Source organism: Clupea harengus, chromosome 24 (assembly GCF_900700415.2).
Source record: "Clupea harengus chromosome 24, Ch_v2.0.2, whole genome shotgun sequence".
NCBI lineage: Eukaryota > Metazoa > Chordata > Actinopteri > Clupeiformes > Clupeidae > Clupea > Clupea harengus.
In genome coordinates this window covers 4,927,850-4,944,185 of record NC_045175.1, presented here as the reverse complement: position 1 = coordinate 4,944,185, position 16,336 = coordinate 4,927,850, and the positions used below count along the sequence as shown (strand labels likewise).

General features: G+C 43.2%; 1 protein-coding gene across 1 annotated transcript in view; it reads right to left on the bottom strand.

Moving 5' to 3' along the window:
* Nucleotides 1-212: 212 nt before the first annotated feature.
* The window catches only part of sorcs3 (sortilin related VPS10 domain containing receptor 3), a 177,721-nt gene continuing 161,597 nt past the window's right edge, over nt 213-16,336 (bottom strand). The window contains exons 19-27 of the mRNA XM_031561919.2: nt 15,952-16,138; nt 13,368-13,501; nt 12,901-13,024; nt 12,208-12,320; nt 8,844-8,975; nt 8,404-8,503; nt 6,218-6,323; nt 4,920-5,080; nt 213-4,541 (exon numbers count right to left, since the gene is read on the bottom strand). Of these exons, the coding sequence (XP_031417779.1) occupies nt 4,483-4,541; nt 4,920-5,080; nt 6,218-6,323; nt 8,404-8,503; nt 8,844-8,975; nt 12,208-12,320; nt 12,901-13,024; nt 13,368-13,501; nt 15,952-16,138 (1,116 nt within the window). The 3' untranslated portion in view covers nt 213-4,482. The remainder of the gene's footprint in view (nt 4,542-4,919; nt 5,081-6,217; nt 6,324-8,403; nt 8,504-8,843; nt 8,976-12,207; nt 12,321-12,900; nt 13,025-13,367; nt 13,502-15,951; nt 16,139-16,336) is intronic.

Genomic DNA, 16,336 nt, shown 5'->3' with positions numbered 1-16,336 from the left:
AAAGCATCTCTCTCTCTCTCTCTCTCTCTTTCTCTCTTTCTCTCTCTCTCTCTCTCTCCCTCTCTCTCTCTTTCTCTCTCTCTCTCTTTCTCTCTCACGCCACGCTGCATTATGATGGCGGTGATGGATTTGGGAGTTTGCTGCGTGAGGCGTGCCCATCCCAAGCCCTACCGAAAAACAACTCAGAGGAGAATGATCACAGTATTCCACACTTGATGTACAAAAATACATTTATTTGAAACAAGTTCAAAATGACATTTGTTTTGTTGTTTTGTAACTGTAGAAATATGGAAATCAAGATTTAAAACAGAAAGAGCAATCATGACACATGCATTGGTAAACTGGTGCCTGATGGGAAGAGAAAGTAAAAAAAAAAAAAAAAGACAGTACAATGGTTTGCCCTTGGAACACATTGTCAAAAGAAAGTCTATCCCTTAGTCGCAAATTAATCTTCATATCAAGCTCCACCATCTTAATTTCGTGAAACATTTTCAAGTTATAGTCAGATTGGTACAACATATGCTCTGAGCGACGCAATGAGAGTCTACTGAGCCGGAGCAAATTAAATCAGATAGGGGCGGGATGAACATGCGAGATAACCACACTCAACTGTCGAGAAAAAAAAAAGAAAGAATGTGGGGAAAAAATAAGTCACAACAAGGGAGGGCTCCCTCCAGAAAATAGTTCTATCTTGGAACCAATGGCAATTCAGCCAAGAGGGAAAAAAAAGGACAGAGAAGAGAGAGAGAGAGAGAGAGATTTGACATGGTAGCAATTATACGTTAGCCCATTAGCTTTGGCTAAAACAAAGGAAAGTGTCAGTCACGTCTCGTCGCCACCAATTAACTGACACAACCCTGGCAAAACACGGTGGTTTGACTAGGCCAGCATATGTAAGAGACACTGAACATTCATCTTTCAGCGGCAGAGCTTCGCCTGTGTTGGCCACACTGTGGCTTACTGTATTTAGCAAGGAAAGGGTCGTAAAGAAATGATAGCGTAGTCCTGAATGCCAGCAATCTTTACATGATAAAGTTAGCGTGACATAAAGCTAACAACTCAGCTCATCCCGGCGACCCATGTCAAAAAATAACACTGAGGGTCTCTTTTCTTCTGGGCTAAGTACAATAATTGTCAGGAAAAAAAAGCCCTCCCGAGTGACTCAGAGGAGGAGAGGCCATTAGACTGAAAAAAAACAAAAAACAAAATTGCGTTTGACAGAATGACAGCCAGTGGCACTAGGGCGGCGGCCATTTGAAGGTGGCATTTTAACAAGGGCGAGAGAGTGCAGGATCACTGAGGTGGTCAAATGGTGAGGGGGTGGACCCTCGGTCTCTGTAACTTTGCGCCGACCTCAGCGGGTTTTCCACAGGTTCGACCACGGGGGGGCTCTGTTAATGAGCCTTTTCACCGGACTCGCCGTCACGCAGAGTTTCAAAATGCATGGCAACACCTGAGGGAGCCTGCAACAGCTGGATATCAGCACTTTTGAAGAAAAAAAAACATAAAAAATATAAATCCAAATAAACCAAAAGAAAAGTCGAAATGGAGGAAGCGAGAGCACACTGCTCTGCGTTAAAAGGAACATTGTGTTTGTGTGTCCGCTGGGGGTTGGGATTGGCTCTGTTAGCACAGACTCCAATTCTAAGAGGCTCCGCAAAGTAACAGTTATGGCCCTGTTGGGACCCTTTCCAATTCAACCGGGCAGATGAATTACATCTCACAATATATATATATATATATATATATATATATATATATTAGAATCCACAGTCACTGCGCCAGCCAGTTTCTGCTGATGCCATCGCCCAGGTGCTTGTCTCTATGTACCATCAGCAGATGCACTCTGGGGTTTTTTTTCAGTAAGAGAGATGCACTCACCTTTTCCCCAAACTAAGAGCGCCAGCCGGGAACTTGAGCCAGTTCCTAATAGCAGGGCAGAGATAAGCACCCCCCACCCCAACTACCCCACCCCCAACCCTGCCTCTATCACTCCGGTCCAGCTTGAGGTGCAGCTGGACCGGGCAGTCAAGCACACAGCACAAAGTCTTAGAGGCCCTGGCCCAATCAGTAAAAAAAAACGAAGGCGCTCAGCTGACTGTGAGAAATATGTTTCTGGGCTGAGATACTGACTTCAAAGGGCAAACAACTGAGTTAATAGCAGGTGGAGTTGAAGAAATATTCCTTGTCGCAAAGCGTTTAACTATGGGTGTGTTTTTTTCTTTTTTCTTTTCAAAATAAATATTTATAAATAGGGCCTGTGTGTCACTGGACAGTTTTAAATGTTAAAAATCTAATAGTTAAACGCTTTGCAATAGACATTACACTATGAATGATTTCAAAACCTAAAAGCTAGATTTTTTTTTTTTTAAACAAGAAAAAGAAATATGAATGATAGAAAATAACTATTTACAGCACTTATCTACAACACAGAAATAAAGTCCTCTGAAATAACATGCACAAGTCAAGGACCTCTTTTAAAAACCACTAAAATTATTCAGAATTTGTAAGCAATGCTTAAGTTCTCAACACACTTTTTAAATGTAAAAGTGACTATGGGCAGGTCTACTGTCTTCCTGATCATATTTACATTACAGCCAAGTAAAGATGAAGTCATATAGTATTTGCAGTATATACAGAGAAATAGAATGATCTAGAATGATCTATAATACAGTTCAGTGTTGTTTACCAGTAGACCAATGACTGATACAATTAGGCTGAACACAAAATGGCTGCAAAACAACATAATGCATGGAATATTCCAATAAAAATCAGAATATTTATCATATTTAATGTATATCAAAGAAGACTTGAATGGGATAGAAAAAAAGATCAATTCTTAACAGTTATCTATGAGCTCTGAATTCAGACTGGTATCGTAATGGCAAAATGTGGCGTTATGTGGAAAAAGGCATTATTTTTTTTATAAGGCTTCCACTTAATATTTAGACATAAGCTGTTCATAGCTGTAAACTATGTCCACACAAGCAGTACAAATTAGATCAACCAAAAATTATAAACACTTTGCAAATCAAGCAAATATACAATGCTTACATTAGTTTCAATTTGAATGTTTTATGGAAAGTGATTATCGTTATGAACATACAGCACACTGAGAAAGAGAAATCATTGCAGGATAATGAATAAAAAGTAAATCTAAAACGGGAACATAACAGAGTCGACAACTCTGAGATACACCACCAAAATAAAATTCTCTCTTTCTGACTTAAAAGACTTTTGATCCATTTTAACACCTTGAATCAACGTCTGTCAAACTCACCCGCAGGCCAACGTCAAGAGAGGAGTGAATTTATCGAGCCAAAAAAAGAAAAACTTTTTGGAGTAGAACGTTCAATAACAAACGTTGCTAGGAGTCATACAGTCCCTCTCAATGTTCTATCCTGAATGTGACATTGTGATGACAGGTAGATGATTACCACTGCCATTATTGTTTTTTTTTTTTTAGGGATCCGAGTCACTTGTTTCGACTTTGCTCTGATCGCTAAGATTAGTACAATGTCATCAAACAATACTCTCTCCCTCTGGTCTCAAACAACAGGGACCTAGAGGGGGAAAAGCTCTATTTAACTGAAGGCCATCGGCACTCAGGAATTTAGCGCAACTAATAATTGAACTGATTGCCAGAGCTCTTGGTCTTTCACATATGACACTCATCCTCGCCACAGGTTCAGCAAGTCTTTGTTTCTCTGCAAGCATTTGCATAACTCATTTGGCTTTAACCCTCTTTCCGTGGCCCAAATGATAATTAATATGGAAATGAGACACCACCACCCCCCCCCTCCCACACACACACACAAACACACACACAAATCACTGTCATGTTTTAAAAATAGTAAACATTTACATGAGGCATTTGAAATCGTGGCGTTAAAGGTGGCGGTGACTAATGCAGGATGGTTCAGGGTGGGGGGCATCAATGGTGTCATGGCCCAAACGCACTAACAAAACAATCATAAAAACCTCGATGAAGTAAACAAATAAACAGTGATGTCCTTTTATGTACGTGAACCTGCTTGCCTATGGAATCTCTTGACCTTTCTCTTTTACCCCACGGACATACTAATAGAGTTACACAACACAGTGTTTTGAAGGACTAAGGGGACATTTCCATGTTGAGAAGAATGCACTACTGTATGGAGATCTACACCCTTGGAACCATTGGTCATGGCCACATGTATTACATGTATTCCACATCACGTCAGCCTAAGGCCTTAACAATGGGTTCAGCTCTTCTAACGTGGACTCTTGTTTTGCCTGTTCTTTTTTTTATTAAGTTCTTCGAGTCTGCTGCGTATATCTTAACAAACCAGACATCCATGCAGATCAGTAGAAATGAGCTCCTTAGAAAAGTATTAACAATGATGGTGTTTTTGGGGGGGTTTACAAAAAAAGGAAACGAAGAGGACCCTCACGAATGGCGTCTCCTCCCTGCGTGCAGACCTCCGCGTCGCCGCCATGTTTTTACACGCTCGTACAGTTTGGAATCTCCCTGGTGTTCTCACATGGGTTCACCATGCCCCCTGTGAGTGTCAAACAATAAAGATATTATCTTCATCATCAACAACAAGAACTGTAAAAACAACAACAACAACAACTTTATCAGTAGTTGTCATGACAATTCTCAGAATTTTGTATGAGAGCTTAATGTCACTTGATGTTATGCTGTCACAGCATCGTATAGTCATGACAATTACTGGTTATGGTGACATGACACTGTTAAATCACTGGACACTGATTGTTATAACTATTTATGACAGCATATGACTATCATCTGGCATGACAAGATCAGGGCAATGTTATTCTGGGTTCAAGTAAAGTGTTGCCAGAGTTTGTTGGCACGCAGTCACCTGCGTCTAAGTCGTCGGCATAGCGACGCTGAACTGGAGTTCTGAGCTTACGTTTGACTCGGCACTCCAGCTCCTTCTCCATCAGCTCCTTCTGAGTGGGGAACTCGCTGAGGGTGATCTTGGGCGCCGCCTCGCTCTGCCCCACCGTGTTGATCATTTCCTGCTCCTTCTCGTGGTTCACCTCCGCATAAATGTTGATCCATGGGATTTTTCTGGGGGAGAGGGGAGGATTGTTAACACGAGAGCACATGTGTCAAGGTTGTCGCTCAGATCTTGTGTCTCGGATCAACTAATGGGGAAATGGTTGGATCGGTGATTTGGTCGCTGCTATATTTTTGTTCTCCTATTTCTGTTCATAGGCCTCTGTCAGTCGGTGTACTAACCATACAAGGACAAATAAGCCATCTGGAGGTAATTATGGATTCAGGTCATTCCACGAGTATAACAAGCCTCTAATACACCTTGGAAAAATAAGGCCTGAATTTATGACTTTATAGAAATTAAATAAATACTGCTGGGGGTATAAGGGCTTGCTAGAGACTGCTGGATAAGCTTAATGAAGGTGCCATATTTTGTACTTTAAGTAGATTCTTTTCCTATTTATATTTATGACAGGAAATTCATGTTCTACCCTATTATGGAGACACTCTTCAATTCAATGGCAATTTAAATCAGAATTAATTGCTTTGTTTTGTCAAGTGTGACATTTCAATAAATATGCTTTCTCTTTAAATTAATGGGGGGAAATCCGTATCCATTATTGATGATAACTTCAACATTTCCCCACGTCTTTTCCATGTGAATTATTTTGAGTCCAAATAAATAATTCAGAGACTTACTAACAGTTTTGCAGTGGAGGTACTCCAACAGCATATTAAACCATTTAATGATACTTTTCAAGACTTTCAGTGAATGTTTTTTCCAGGTTCACTCGTCTCATGCATATTAATCCCCACTCAACATTTATAACCACCGCCTGCTTCGGGAAAAAAAATGATAAAAATCACAGATTTCACATCTATGAAACCGCATGAATCGTCATCAACAGTTGTAAACCAATGTCCAAGTCATGTAAATTACGATACTGATATTATAAATAAACCTGTAGACATTATCACTGTTGTAGAAGTCTCTATGACAACAGATGAGACCATGCTTGAGCAGCTCGGGCTAAAACGACACGTTGCAATGGGAGTATACAAGTCTTCCTCATCCGCGATACCTCATTTTGCCAATTAGGTCATATTTCTTCCTTCATGGTAAGACTTTGGACACCAGATGACTTTCTGACAGGACTCACTCACGGTGTGAGAGGCGTGGATCTGAGGTGCTAGGGCGAGGGCACTTACCTTTTGAATTTATAGATGAGAAAGACGGCTAAACCCAGGAACACCACAGAGAGGAGCATGAGCATAGCAGAGCTACTGTGTCTCGGGCTCGAGTCTACCAGCGGGGCTGAAAGAGAGAGAGAGAGAGAGAGAAAGAAAGAAAGAATAGGTTAATAATTGTACAATTATTCATTAAAACAGTTTCATTACAGTCGCAGTTACTGACCAAACATTTGGGCTGTTACAAGCTTCTTTTTCTTTTCTGAAGAAAAATAACTACCCACAAGACTTCAAGGCGTTTGAAATCACGCTTAAACGATTCTGTGATCAAACCTCGCGCCGCTTCGCTAAACCAATACGTGCGTCCTTGCCACAGCTTTGTCTACAATCACTTGAGCGCTATCGACGTGTCAGTTGGTACACCCACACACCACGTTTTACATGTCTCACTTTTTGACATGACACCCTGACGGGTTTGCTTTTGAAAAACTCTCAGTGCCTGTGTTTATTAGCAATATGTAAATGCAGAGTAATGATAGCTCACCCCCGCCGCTGCCAAGCTTTTAATATCAGGAGTTTAGGGGCCTTTGCTAGCGTGAAATTGCTATTTCAAATGGATGCATCTTTAAATTCCACACCATCTGTTTTAAATAAGCTACCAATTGCTACCGTCAGAGCTGTGATCATATTTTTCCCCTTCTTTCCAGCTTGTGGATACAAGTACAAATACAGACACAGCAGATTTAAACACTAACCAGCGGATTTAATGATCACACTCATGCTCAGTGAATTGCCCGTGTCCAGACACGTCAAGTAAGTCATCTACATGTTTTTGAGACAGATAAAAACACACGAGATCGCAGTTCTTTTTATTTATTTATTTCCGTTCTTTTTTTCTTTTTCCCTTTCCGTGTCTCTCGGGAACTTTTGAGAGGCAGCTCTCTGAAGCCGGTGACCTTTTTCACAGACGGTGCTCCGAGGCTCCACAGACCTTTTCCAGGGAGAAAAATTGCGAGTGCTTGGGTAAGTGTAGGGGTAGCGAGCGAGTGACGGAAGCCACACGTTGCATGGCTGAGGGCACAGACAGCGAAGCGTGAAAGGGGGGAGCAGGTGACAGAGTTGAAGCGTCACATGACCATATGATCAAGATTAATATCAGGAACAAGTTAGCTACTTACAGAAAGATATCTCAACAACGTGTACGACGAGAGTATGAGGAAGATGTACACAAAACCATGAGTTATTAGTAAATATTAACCCCACCCACCACTCCACCACCCACCAAGCATGATATTTGGCCACTGGACGCTTGTGTCACCAGCACAGCCCCAAGCCACGGGCACAAAAAGCTTCACAAAATGCCCGCCATTTGAATTTTATAAAATGCAATCCAAAACGCGAACAAATCCAACAGTCATAGGAATGAGCATACTGCTCCCGCACCGTCCTAAGAGGGGACTGCTAAATGAATTAGTTCATCCAACACCCACAACACCACTAATCAGCACAGCAATGAGCACACTCACCCTTGTCTAGAAGTAATTTGTTTTTCGTGGATTTGCCTTTTATTCCTCTCTCTCTCTTCACAAAATTGAAAGAGCATTTAGTTGGGTGCAGTTAATTATCCATTTATTCTTCATCTCTTCAGTCTCATAAACATAACATGAGCGTGTGTTTGAGTGCGAGTGTGTGAATGAGTGTGAGAGTGTGTATTTGAATGTGGGTTTGTTGTTTGAGTGTGAGTGTGAGTGTGTTTTTGGAGTGTCATTTTCTCCGCCTGATATGTCACAAGCGTCGACAGACCTCTGGTGTCTCAAGGACTAAATAATCAAGCTTAATTACCCCAAGCAGAAGATCCCAAGCAGTCAGCCCACTATTCAGGACATTGAGCAGATGTTATGCTCTTGTCATGAGAAAACAATCTGTGCCGCGAATGAGATCTTCCAGAACTTTCTCCATTCCGTGGGGGAAAAAGACGAGATGACATATAGCTCATTTTAAACCGTCTGTACACTAGATGTCTTTTGGTTCATTTCAATTAAGCTATGATGGGCTCTCTGGCATATGTTCACATATGTCGCTGCATTCAGCCATGTACCACATGTTCCCCATACATTCACTTCTGTTCAGAGGTTAAAAGAACTTACCCAAGGTTAAATTAACTTACCCAAGGTTAAATGAACTTACCCAAGGTTAAATTAACTTACCCAAGGTTAACTGCGTGATGTAGACAATGACCCGAGAGCCAGGCCTCAGCTCAAACTCCACCAAGTTCTGGTTCAAGGCACTGACCAGGATGTCTGAAATCTAAACGCAAAACACACTATTATTTGCCTATCCATATTCATGCTAAAAAAAAAACATTATATTGTGTTAGGAGGGTAACAGTATGTAGTTTGCATAAAGTACAAGTTATGCAACGCCATCTCAGTGCAGCTGCAGTTCAACTAGTGCTCCTGCAGCTTAATGGCGAGAGCAGGGCACTAACAACACCAAGGTCAGAGGTTTGATACCAAGGGGGCATTCATACTAATCAAAATGCATATCTACTCTATATACCATAAGTCGCTGTTGGATAAGTGTCTGCTAAATCAATAAAGGTGAGTTGTCAGTCAATCCCATTGAGGCCCATGTGGTGACCTCTAACCTGCTCTAGCTCCTCCTCATTCTTTTTCCGGCCTTCTGATTGGTTCTTGCTGGGGAGGAGGAACAGCTCGGCGGCAGTCGGGACGCCGGGAAACACTGCGACCAGGAGCTGTTTTTCCGGAATATCAGCAATCTGTGACGGGGGAAAACACCTGTACATTAGGCGATCTGATGTGACATGACATGACTAGATTAACCGGTAATACGTGGACAACTTGAGGAGACGAGCTTTGCATTTTTCAACGGGTAGTTATAGCGTGATGTGTCAAATGTAGCAGAGGCAGCCTAATTGGTACTTGAACATGACACTCAAGCATGTTATGCATTTATTTGACAAGAGCAGGATGTATAGGTTGGATGGACTAGAGACAGAGAGAGAGAGAGAGAGAGAGAGAGAGAGAGAGAGAGAGAGAGAGAGAGAGAGAGACTGCCTAAATACCTAGGGACAGATTCAGTTTCATTAGAGCTTGATATGGTGTCAGCTGCTGGTTCAAACTCAGTCTCGCATCGGCTATCCTATCTATAGCGCTGTCAGAAGCGTGGGGAAATGTCCCTGCCTCTGCAGCTTTAAATGTAACAAGTAATAGGCGCACAATGGGAAATGAGGAGAAAGGAAACCCCATTAGAAATAAACCTCATGGGACCCATCCACCACCTCAACGCACACACAGACCACAACATACCTGGGGGCAAATAATGGATGTCCTCTAAGAACTGAAACTGGAAGAAAAAAAAAACAAAGAGAAGAGAAAAAAAAAAGAGGAAAATCATATTTTCCCCTTTCCTCCCTCTTGAAAATACTTCCGAAAAGGTTATTTCCCCCCGTTAATGGGAAAATTAAACCAACCAGAGAAAACCCACTGTGCCCTAGATATGGTATACTAATGGCTTTTGTGGTCCACTCAAGTAAGACTTTTAAAATGGCGATCAGTCTTTAGTGGAGGTGGTGGTGGAAGCTGCAGCAATCTGCTGTTTTCATGTGTGCCACAGAGTACCGTCAATTATAGCTGAAATGAGTGTTTGAGGAGCAAAGTGGGGAAAAAATAGAGAGTAAGAGGCCCATATAAAATAGGACACAGAGAGAAAGAGAGAGAGAGAGAGAGAGAGAGAGAGAGAGAGAGAGAGAGAAGAAGGGAGTTTGAGAGGGGCGGTGGGCCTTGCAGAAATCAATACACTTAGATGGTCTGTGTTTGTCCTCAGCACAGTAACGAGCAAACAGCCCACTGCCTGAATGCTTCTTGAGCATCTATTTTATTCCCCTTCCCCACCCTCTTTCCTTTATCCAGACTCCATGTGAAAGCCCAGCTGAGCCCAGCACCGCTGTGTTCGCATTTGCAGCACAACTTTAGCTAGCATATGTTTTAAATGGCGCTTAGATTTGACGTGACCTTTGCTTTTTTTTTCTGATTGCCTCTGAACAAACTACAACATTTCATCTGGAGGTCTTCTTTTTGCAGTGTGTGGTTCCAGGGGGCATCTCAAGTCTATCTTTCACCCGGTTGCCTGCAAGAACATCCGCATTACGCAAAAAGTGCCAAGAGTTGAAAATGCTATTTCACATTGGCTGGACTTTCCATATCTAGTAATTACACCTTTACACAGGCTGGGCTATGAAAATACATCACTTTGTCTCCCCTCAGGAAGCATGAAAGGATGAAAAAGCAGGAGCAAAAAAAAAAAAAAAAAGACTCTTTTGCTCTGGATTCAACGTGGAGATGGAGGATGGTTAGAGAGGAAACACACCAGAGACCCACCATCTTCACTCTCTGCGCAGATACAAAGTTGCCCTGGGACTTAATGCCGTGAGGATGCCCCCATCAGAGCTTCTGAGCTCCCGAGGTTTCGAACTAGAGAGCTTAGCTTTGAAGCTAACCCTGCTATTAGGGGAGCCTTTCCCCATTGGCTCTGTTCGGCTCTGCTCTGCACGTGGGCAGCAATCAAAGGGAAATGGTGCTGAGGCGGTGAGCCAGTGAAAGGTGGATGTAGTAGTGTGAGTGAGTGAGCGTGCCAGAGAGGTGATCTGAACAGCACGCCGCGCTATCGTCTGGGACTTGGTCCCTGATTTTGCGAGACTGTGGTCTATCTGTTTTATTTTTTATATATCTTTCAGTGAGAAAAAAACACCCCATCATCCTCTTGAATCAGCCTCGAAAAAGCTGAAGCAAGGCTTTGACTTTCGGGATTCAAAGCGGCGCAATTTGCTGAAAGAAAGACCGCGACAGCCCACTGTCACCCAGCCTGATCTCACATCAAACACATGGAGAGAGAGAAAGAAAGAAAGAAAGAGAGAGAGAGAGAGAGAGAGAGAGAGAGAGAGAGAGAGATAGAGATAATACTTCTGTTTTCTAAAAGCAACTGTACAAAACCACACAACCACATCCACAATAGGCCCTAAAGGTACAGTATATAGGACTAGTACATGGCTGGTTTGAAAGCGTGTGTGTGTGGGGGAGAGGGGTCACCTTGTTTTCAGCAGCGGTAAGTAATTAACACCGTGAGAGGGACCTGAGAGACAGCCTTCAGATTCTATGCTCCTCTGGAAGGGCCATTCAATTTAGTGCTGTGTGCTGCACGCTACACTTCAGTGTGTGTGCATGTGTGTGTGTGTGTGTGTGTGTGTGTGTGTATGTGTGCATGTGTGTGGGTGTGTGTGTGGGTGTTTGTGTGCACTATCAATTGGAGGAAGCCTTGACCTGAGACCTGACAAGCACCGCATCAGCTTGGCCATTAAATCTGAGGTATAGCTGACAAGCCATGTGTTTCTTCAGGGGGTGAATGTAAAAAGGGACACACTGGAGGAGAAAGAAAGAAAGAGAGAAAGACATGGCTGGAGGAGAAAGAAAGAAAGAGAGAAAGACAAAAAGAAAGAAAGAAAGAAAGACTGGAAGGAGGGAAAAAAAGGAATGGAAACAAATAGCAAGAAAGAAGGAAGAAAGAAGCGAGAAAGAGAAAAAGAAGAGGAGAGAGAAAATCAAATGGAATGCGGTGCATGCAGTGGTCTCAAAATAACCCATTAGTAATCACAGCCTTGTCGTGGTTGAGACAGGAACTCTCCACCTGTGATAATGAATCACACAGCAACCAATCCCCCCCCCCCCCTTCCTTCCTTAGCTTTGAAATCCAAAAATAGAGAGATAGAGATGACAGAGAGGGAGAAAGAAAGAGGGGGAATCGAGGGTGAGCAGATGAGAGTAGTGGAAACGAGGGAAAAGTGAAATGAGGAATGCGGCAGGAAGACACTCACAGACTGAGAAAGAGAGATAGAGAGAGAGAGAGAGAGAGAGAGAGAGAGGGAGAGAGAGAGAGAAAGAGAGAGCGGAAGAGAACCTGAAAAAAAAAATGGGGGAGGAGAAATCCACACTCACTTGCAGCAGAGCCTTCTTAATTACCCTGCCAACATCCTGTCTCCACTCAGGGATGTCAGGGTTGACCTCGTCCAGATTAGGAGAGAAAGATAAAAGCAACGATTTGAAGAATTCTGTCAAAAGAGGGCAGAATAAGGAGAGAGAGAGAGAGAGAGAGAGAGAGAGAGAGAGAGAGGAAGGGGGAGAGAGAGAGCGAGAGAGGTGGAGAAATTAAAAAGAACAAGAATGTGAGCAAGCCTTTTATATATATATATATATATATATATATAATGTATGCCCTTGTATAAAAAGCCTGCTGCCCCATCCTCTCCACTCCTCATATCTTCTATCTGAGCCGCCGCTGCTATGCCAGAGATATCATTACAGTGCCCGAGTAGACAGGGTTATCACATATCGCAACTCGGTGGCTGCAGACTTATTAGGTAAACGCCCTATGCCCCCGCTAACATATTGCCGTTTCCACTCGCCGGAGCTATGAAATTAGCGTGACGGCAGGCCCGCTGATGCTATCCGTGAAATCATTTGATTTCCACAGCAGGGGAGGAATAAACAGAAGCCACAGAAGCAAAGCTTTTTTTTTTCTTTTTTTTTCTTATCACAGTGTGCTGGGAAATTATTTTCCAGACAGCCAATACACAGGGTACGGGGAGCAAACAAACAAAGGGAAAGAGAGTGTCCTTTTCCGTAGCTCACCTTGCGCGGCTATGGTCTTCGTGTCCTGCAGAATGGAGTTGGCGGAGGACACCTGGACAGTGACCGTGTGCATGCCTTCGCTGGTGAAGGTGTGCGAGATGCTGCCGTCCAAAGTTATAATAGGCTTCAGGGGAGAAGTGAAAAAAAAACACAAATAAATGCCAAAAAAAAAAACACAACAAAAAAGCCACAGGAATGGCACCCTATTGAGAGTGCTACATCTACCTGCTATTACACTTATTAATTTACCAAACACTTTTTTACTCAAAGCATACAAACAATAGAGTGCAGATCTACATTTCCATCAGTATGGGTATCAAAGCCATGACCCTTTGGTCTTGTTAACATCTTGCTCTACCAACAAAGCTACAAGCGCGTACGCTTGCGAGACATGCTTCTTAGGTGCGCTACACAAAGGAGGGACTGAAGTGAAGAGAGACAGGAGCGCTGAGCGGCTACTCGCTCACCTCGGAGCTGTTGCCAAGCCACCAGAAGAAGGTGAGCGTTCTGGAGTGGCTGGGCCAGACCACGGCCGACAGGTTCACCTCCTTGTTCTTGATGACCACGAACGGAGCCAGGAGCTGGACGTGCTCAACCACACCTGCGGAACGCAAAACAAGGAAACGGCTCTTTGTCTTTGCCGGTCTGGAAGAGAATGTCTTAAGCTGTTCACAAACCTGCTGCCCCCCCACCCCCCCCTACTGCATTGGATGTCTTCTATGTGTATATCCCTGCTCTGAGCATACTGGATTGCTGTCAAAATAATTGATATGCTCTTTATTAGCTAAATCGCTTGTGTTCAGGTAATCAACACTTGATGAGCTCTGGTATACACATCAGAGTATGCTGGGGAAATATGCTACACAGAGGGGAGGGGGGCCTGAGCAGGAACTAGTGTTTAGTATGTGGTGCGATGTGGTGTGTGTATGGTGTGTGTGTGTGTGTGTGGTGTGTGTGTGTGTGTGTGTGTGTGTGTGTGTGTGTGTGTGGTGTGTGTGTGTGTGTGTGTCTCTGTGTGTATGTGCGCACGTGACAGGGGGAAAATCTCATAATCTACAGGAGTGTGTTGTCTGTGCCATGCTACAGTCCAGTTTGCCGGCAGCTCGTCTGCCAAATGTGCGAGGAAAGAGTGCGGGCTGAGAGCCTACAGACAGGGGCCCACTGTGTGTGTGTGTGTGGTGTGTGTGGTGTGTGGTGTGTGTGTGTGTGTGTGTGTGTGTGTGTGTGTGTGTGTGTGTGTGTGTGTGTGTGTGTGTGTGTGTGTGTGTGTGTGCGGTTGAGAGCCTGCAGACGGGGGCCCACTGATGCTCATCCACTTTAGCCGGAACTAATCCTCAGTTCAGCTCGCAGATTCTGTTCTGAGTGTGTGCTGTGGTGTGTGTGTGTTTGTCTGTGTATTGTGGTATGCCGTCTTTGTGCGTGTGTGTGTGTGTTGTTCCGTGCCCTTTTAGTGCGTGTTTCTGTGTGTATGAGTGCATTTGTCTGAATGAGTGAGTGAGTGAGTGAATAGGAGCAATTGAGGGTCCGTGTGTGTGTGTGATCTTGAATGTTTTACTTTTAGGTGAGTGCCTAAAATGTTTGTTTTTCTTTTCTTGGCAGGGACGCTGTGTGCATTGTGGCTGGCAGACCACTTAAATGAATCACTCGCACTCCGTTACTTAGCCCTTCGCTTTACTCCGGAGGGGAAAAAAAATTCTGCCAATCAAAAAGTGCATCGATTAGGACTTTCTAAAGCAGGGCAGCAACGCAGCTAAATTGGACAAAGTACTCAATCGAGAGAGGAAGACACAATAAAGTTTTGACGCATGTCTGAAACAGGTCAGCTTCTCCTGGCCAAAACATGAACAATTTTGTTCAACATTCACTCTTCACATATTGAGTGAGTGAAAAAAAAAGAGGGCAAAAACGGAGAAGTAACTTGCTAATGATTTAGGTCACTTCCTCATTTTTTTTACACGGGGTGACTAACTAACATTGTCTAATGTAAAATTCCATTTGAACTGAATGGCAGAAGTTTGAGAGACACTGAAAAAGCTTCAAGTTTTCAAGTGTCCAACAGTTTTAAGGCTGTGAGCATTGAATAAAAGAAAAAGAACACAGCCTGAGTTATTTTTTTCTCACTGCAAGGGGGCATAGATGCCTAACAAGACTAAGCCAGTTTGATGCGTCTCATCTCAAAAGACAAAAAAGACGTATACACCTCTGAGAGAAGAGATTCTGACAGGGTAAATTAAGGATTTCCAAGAGTGTGAAATTTGAAAGTAGAGGTACATTTTTTACATTTTTTGTATTTCTTGGGCCCGTTTTCACAAAGCATTTCTATCCTCCTAAGTCTCACTAAAAGTTTCTAACTAAACTTTTTCTCCTAAATCCTCTTCACAAAGCTGCTGAGACCAAGTTTTACTGAGGAAAAGCTATGGCTGACATCGGGTCTCATGCACAAGCTTGCTTTCAATCACCTTGGTGATTGGTTGATGAGTGACAGGTCTGTGCCAGCCAGCATACAAAAAGGGAACTAACGTGCTGATTAGAAGACATGCCCTAAATGGCCTACTGCAAAGAACGATAGATAAATAAATGAATAAATAAATAAAGACGACAGGCTACAAATGAAATAATATCGGAATACATTACCCATAGACCGAATATCTTTGCAAAGTTTTCAAAATGCATCTGTATAATGACACATTTGTGTAGACAGGAACTAGTTTAATTTAATTTACAATTCAATTTCGAGAATGGATGGGTTCATGTGGTTGACTGATGCCGTTGCACCCCTTAAGCTTCACAATAATGTATTTGTGATTGAGATCTCTTTAGATGATTTTGCACCAACATTCCAAAATATTGTGACATGGAATGATGGAAACTGCTGGTTTCCAGTCGTTTGTGAATTAAGAATCCTCTCGAATACGTCTTAGTTCTCCCAGACTTAGATGCTGTGCGAAGATATTCAGTTTGTGGAGAGCGTAATAGCGTTATTATTTAAGGTGTAGGATGATGTGTGTGGTTCCAGGTGCACCGGTAGTTTTGTAGGAGCAGGAAGCGTACATGTGACGTGCAGGTAGAGGGAGGTGCTGTCGGCGCCCATCTCATTCTCCGCAAGCGCGGTGACCCGGAAGATTCCGGCGGTCCGGTACACATGCTTGATGCCCTCCTCGGCCCAGGTGAGGTTGGAGTAGGACACGGCCGTGCCATCGCCAAAGTCCAGCTGGATGTGTGTCCGCATGGAGTCGCCCTGGCAACAGAAGGATAGAAGCTTTTTTTTAATGTATGACTTTTTATTCCTTTCTCATAAACCTACAGATGGGAGCATAATGAACATAATGAACATAAATCTAACATCCAAGATGATTCATTGCCCGAGTTATAGTGTAATTTGGATCAGTGAAACATAGTTTACTTCCACAGATCTTGGATTTTGAATGCCTCCCAC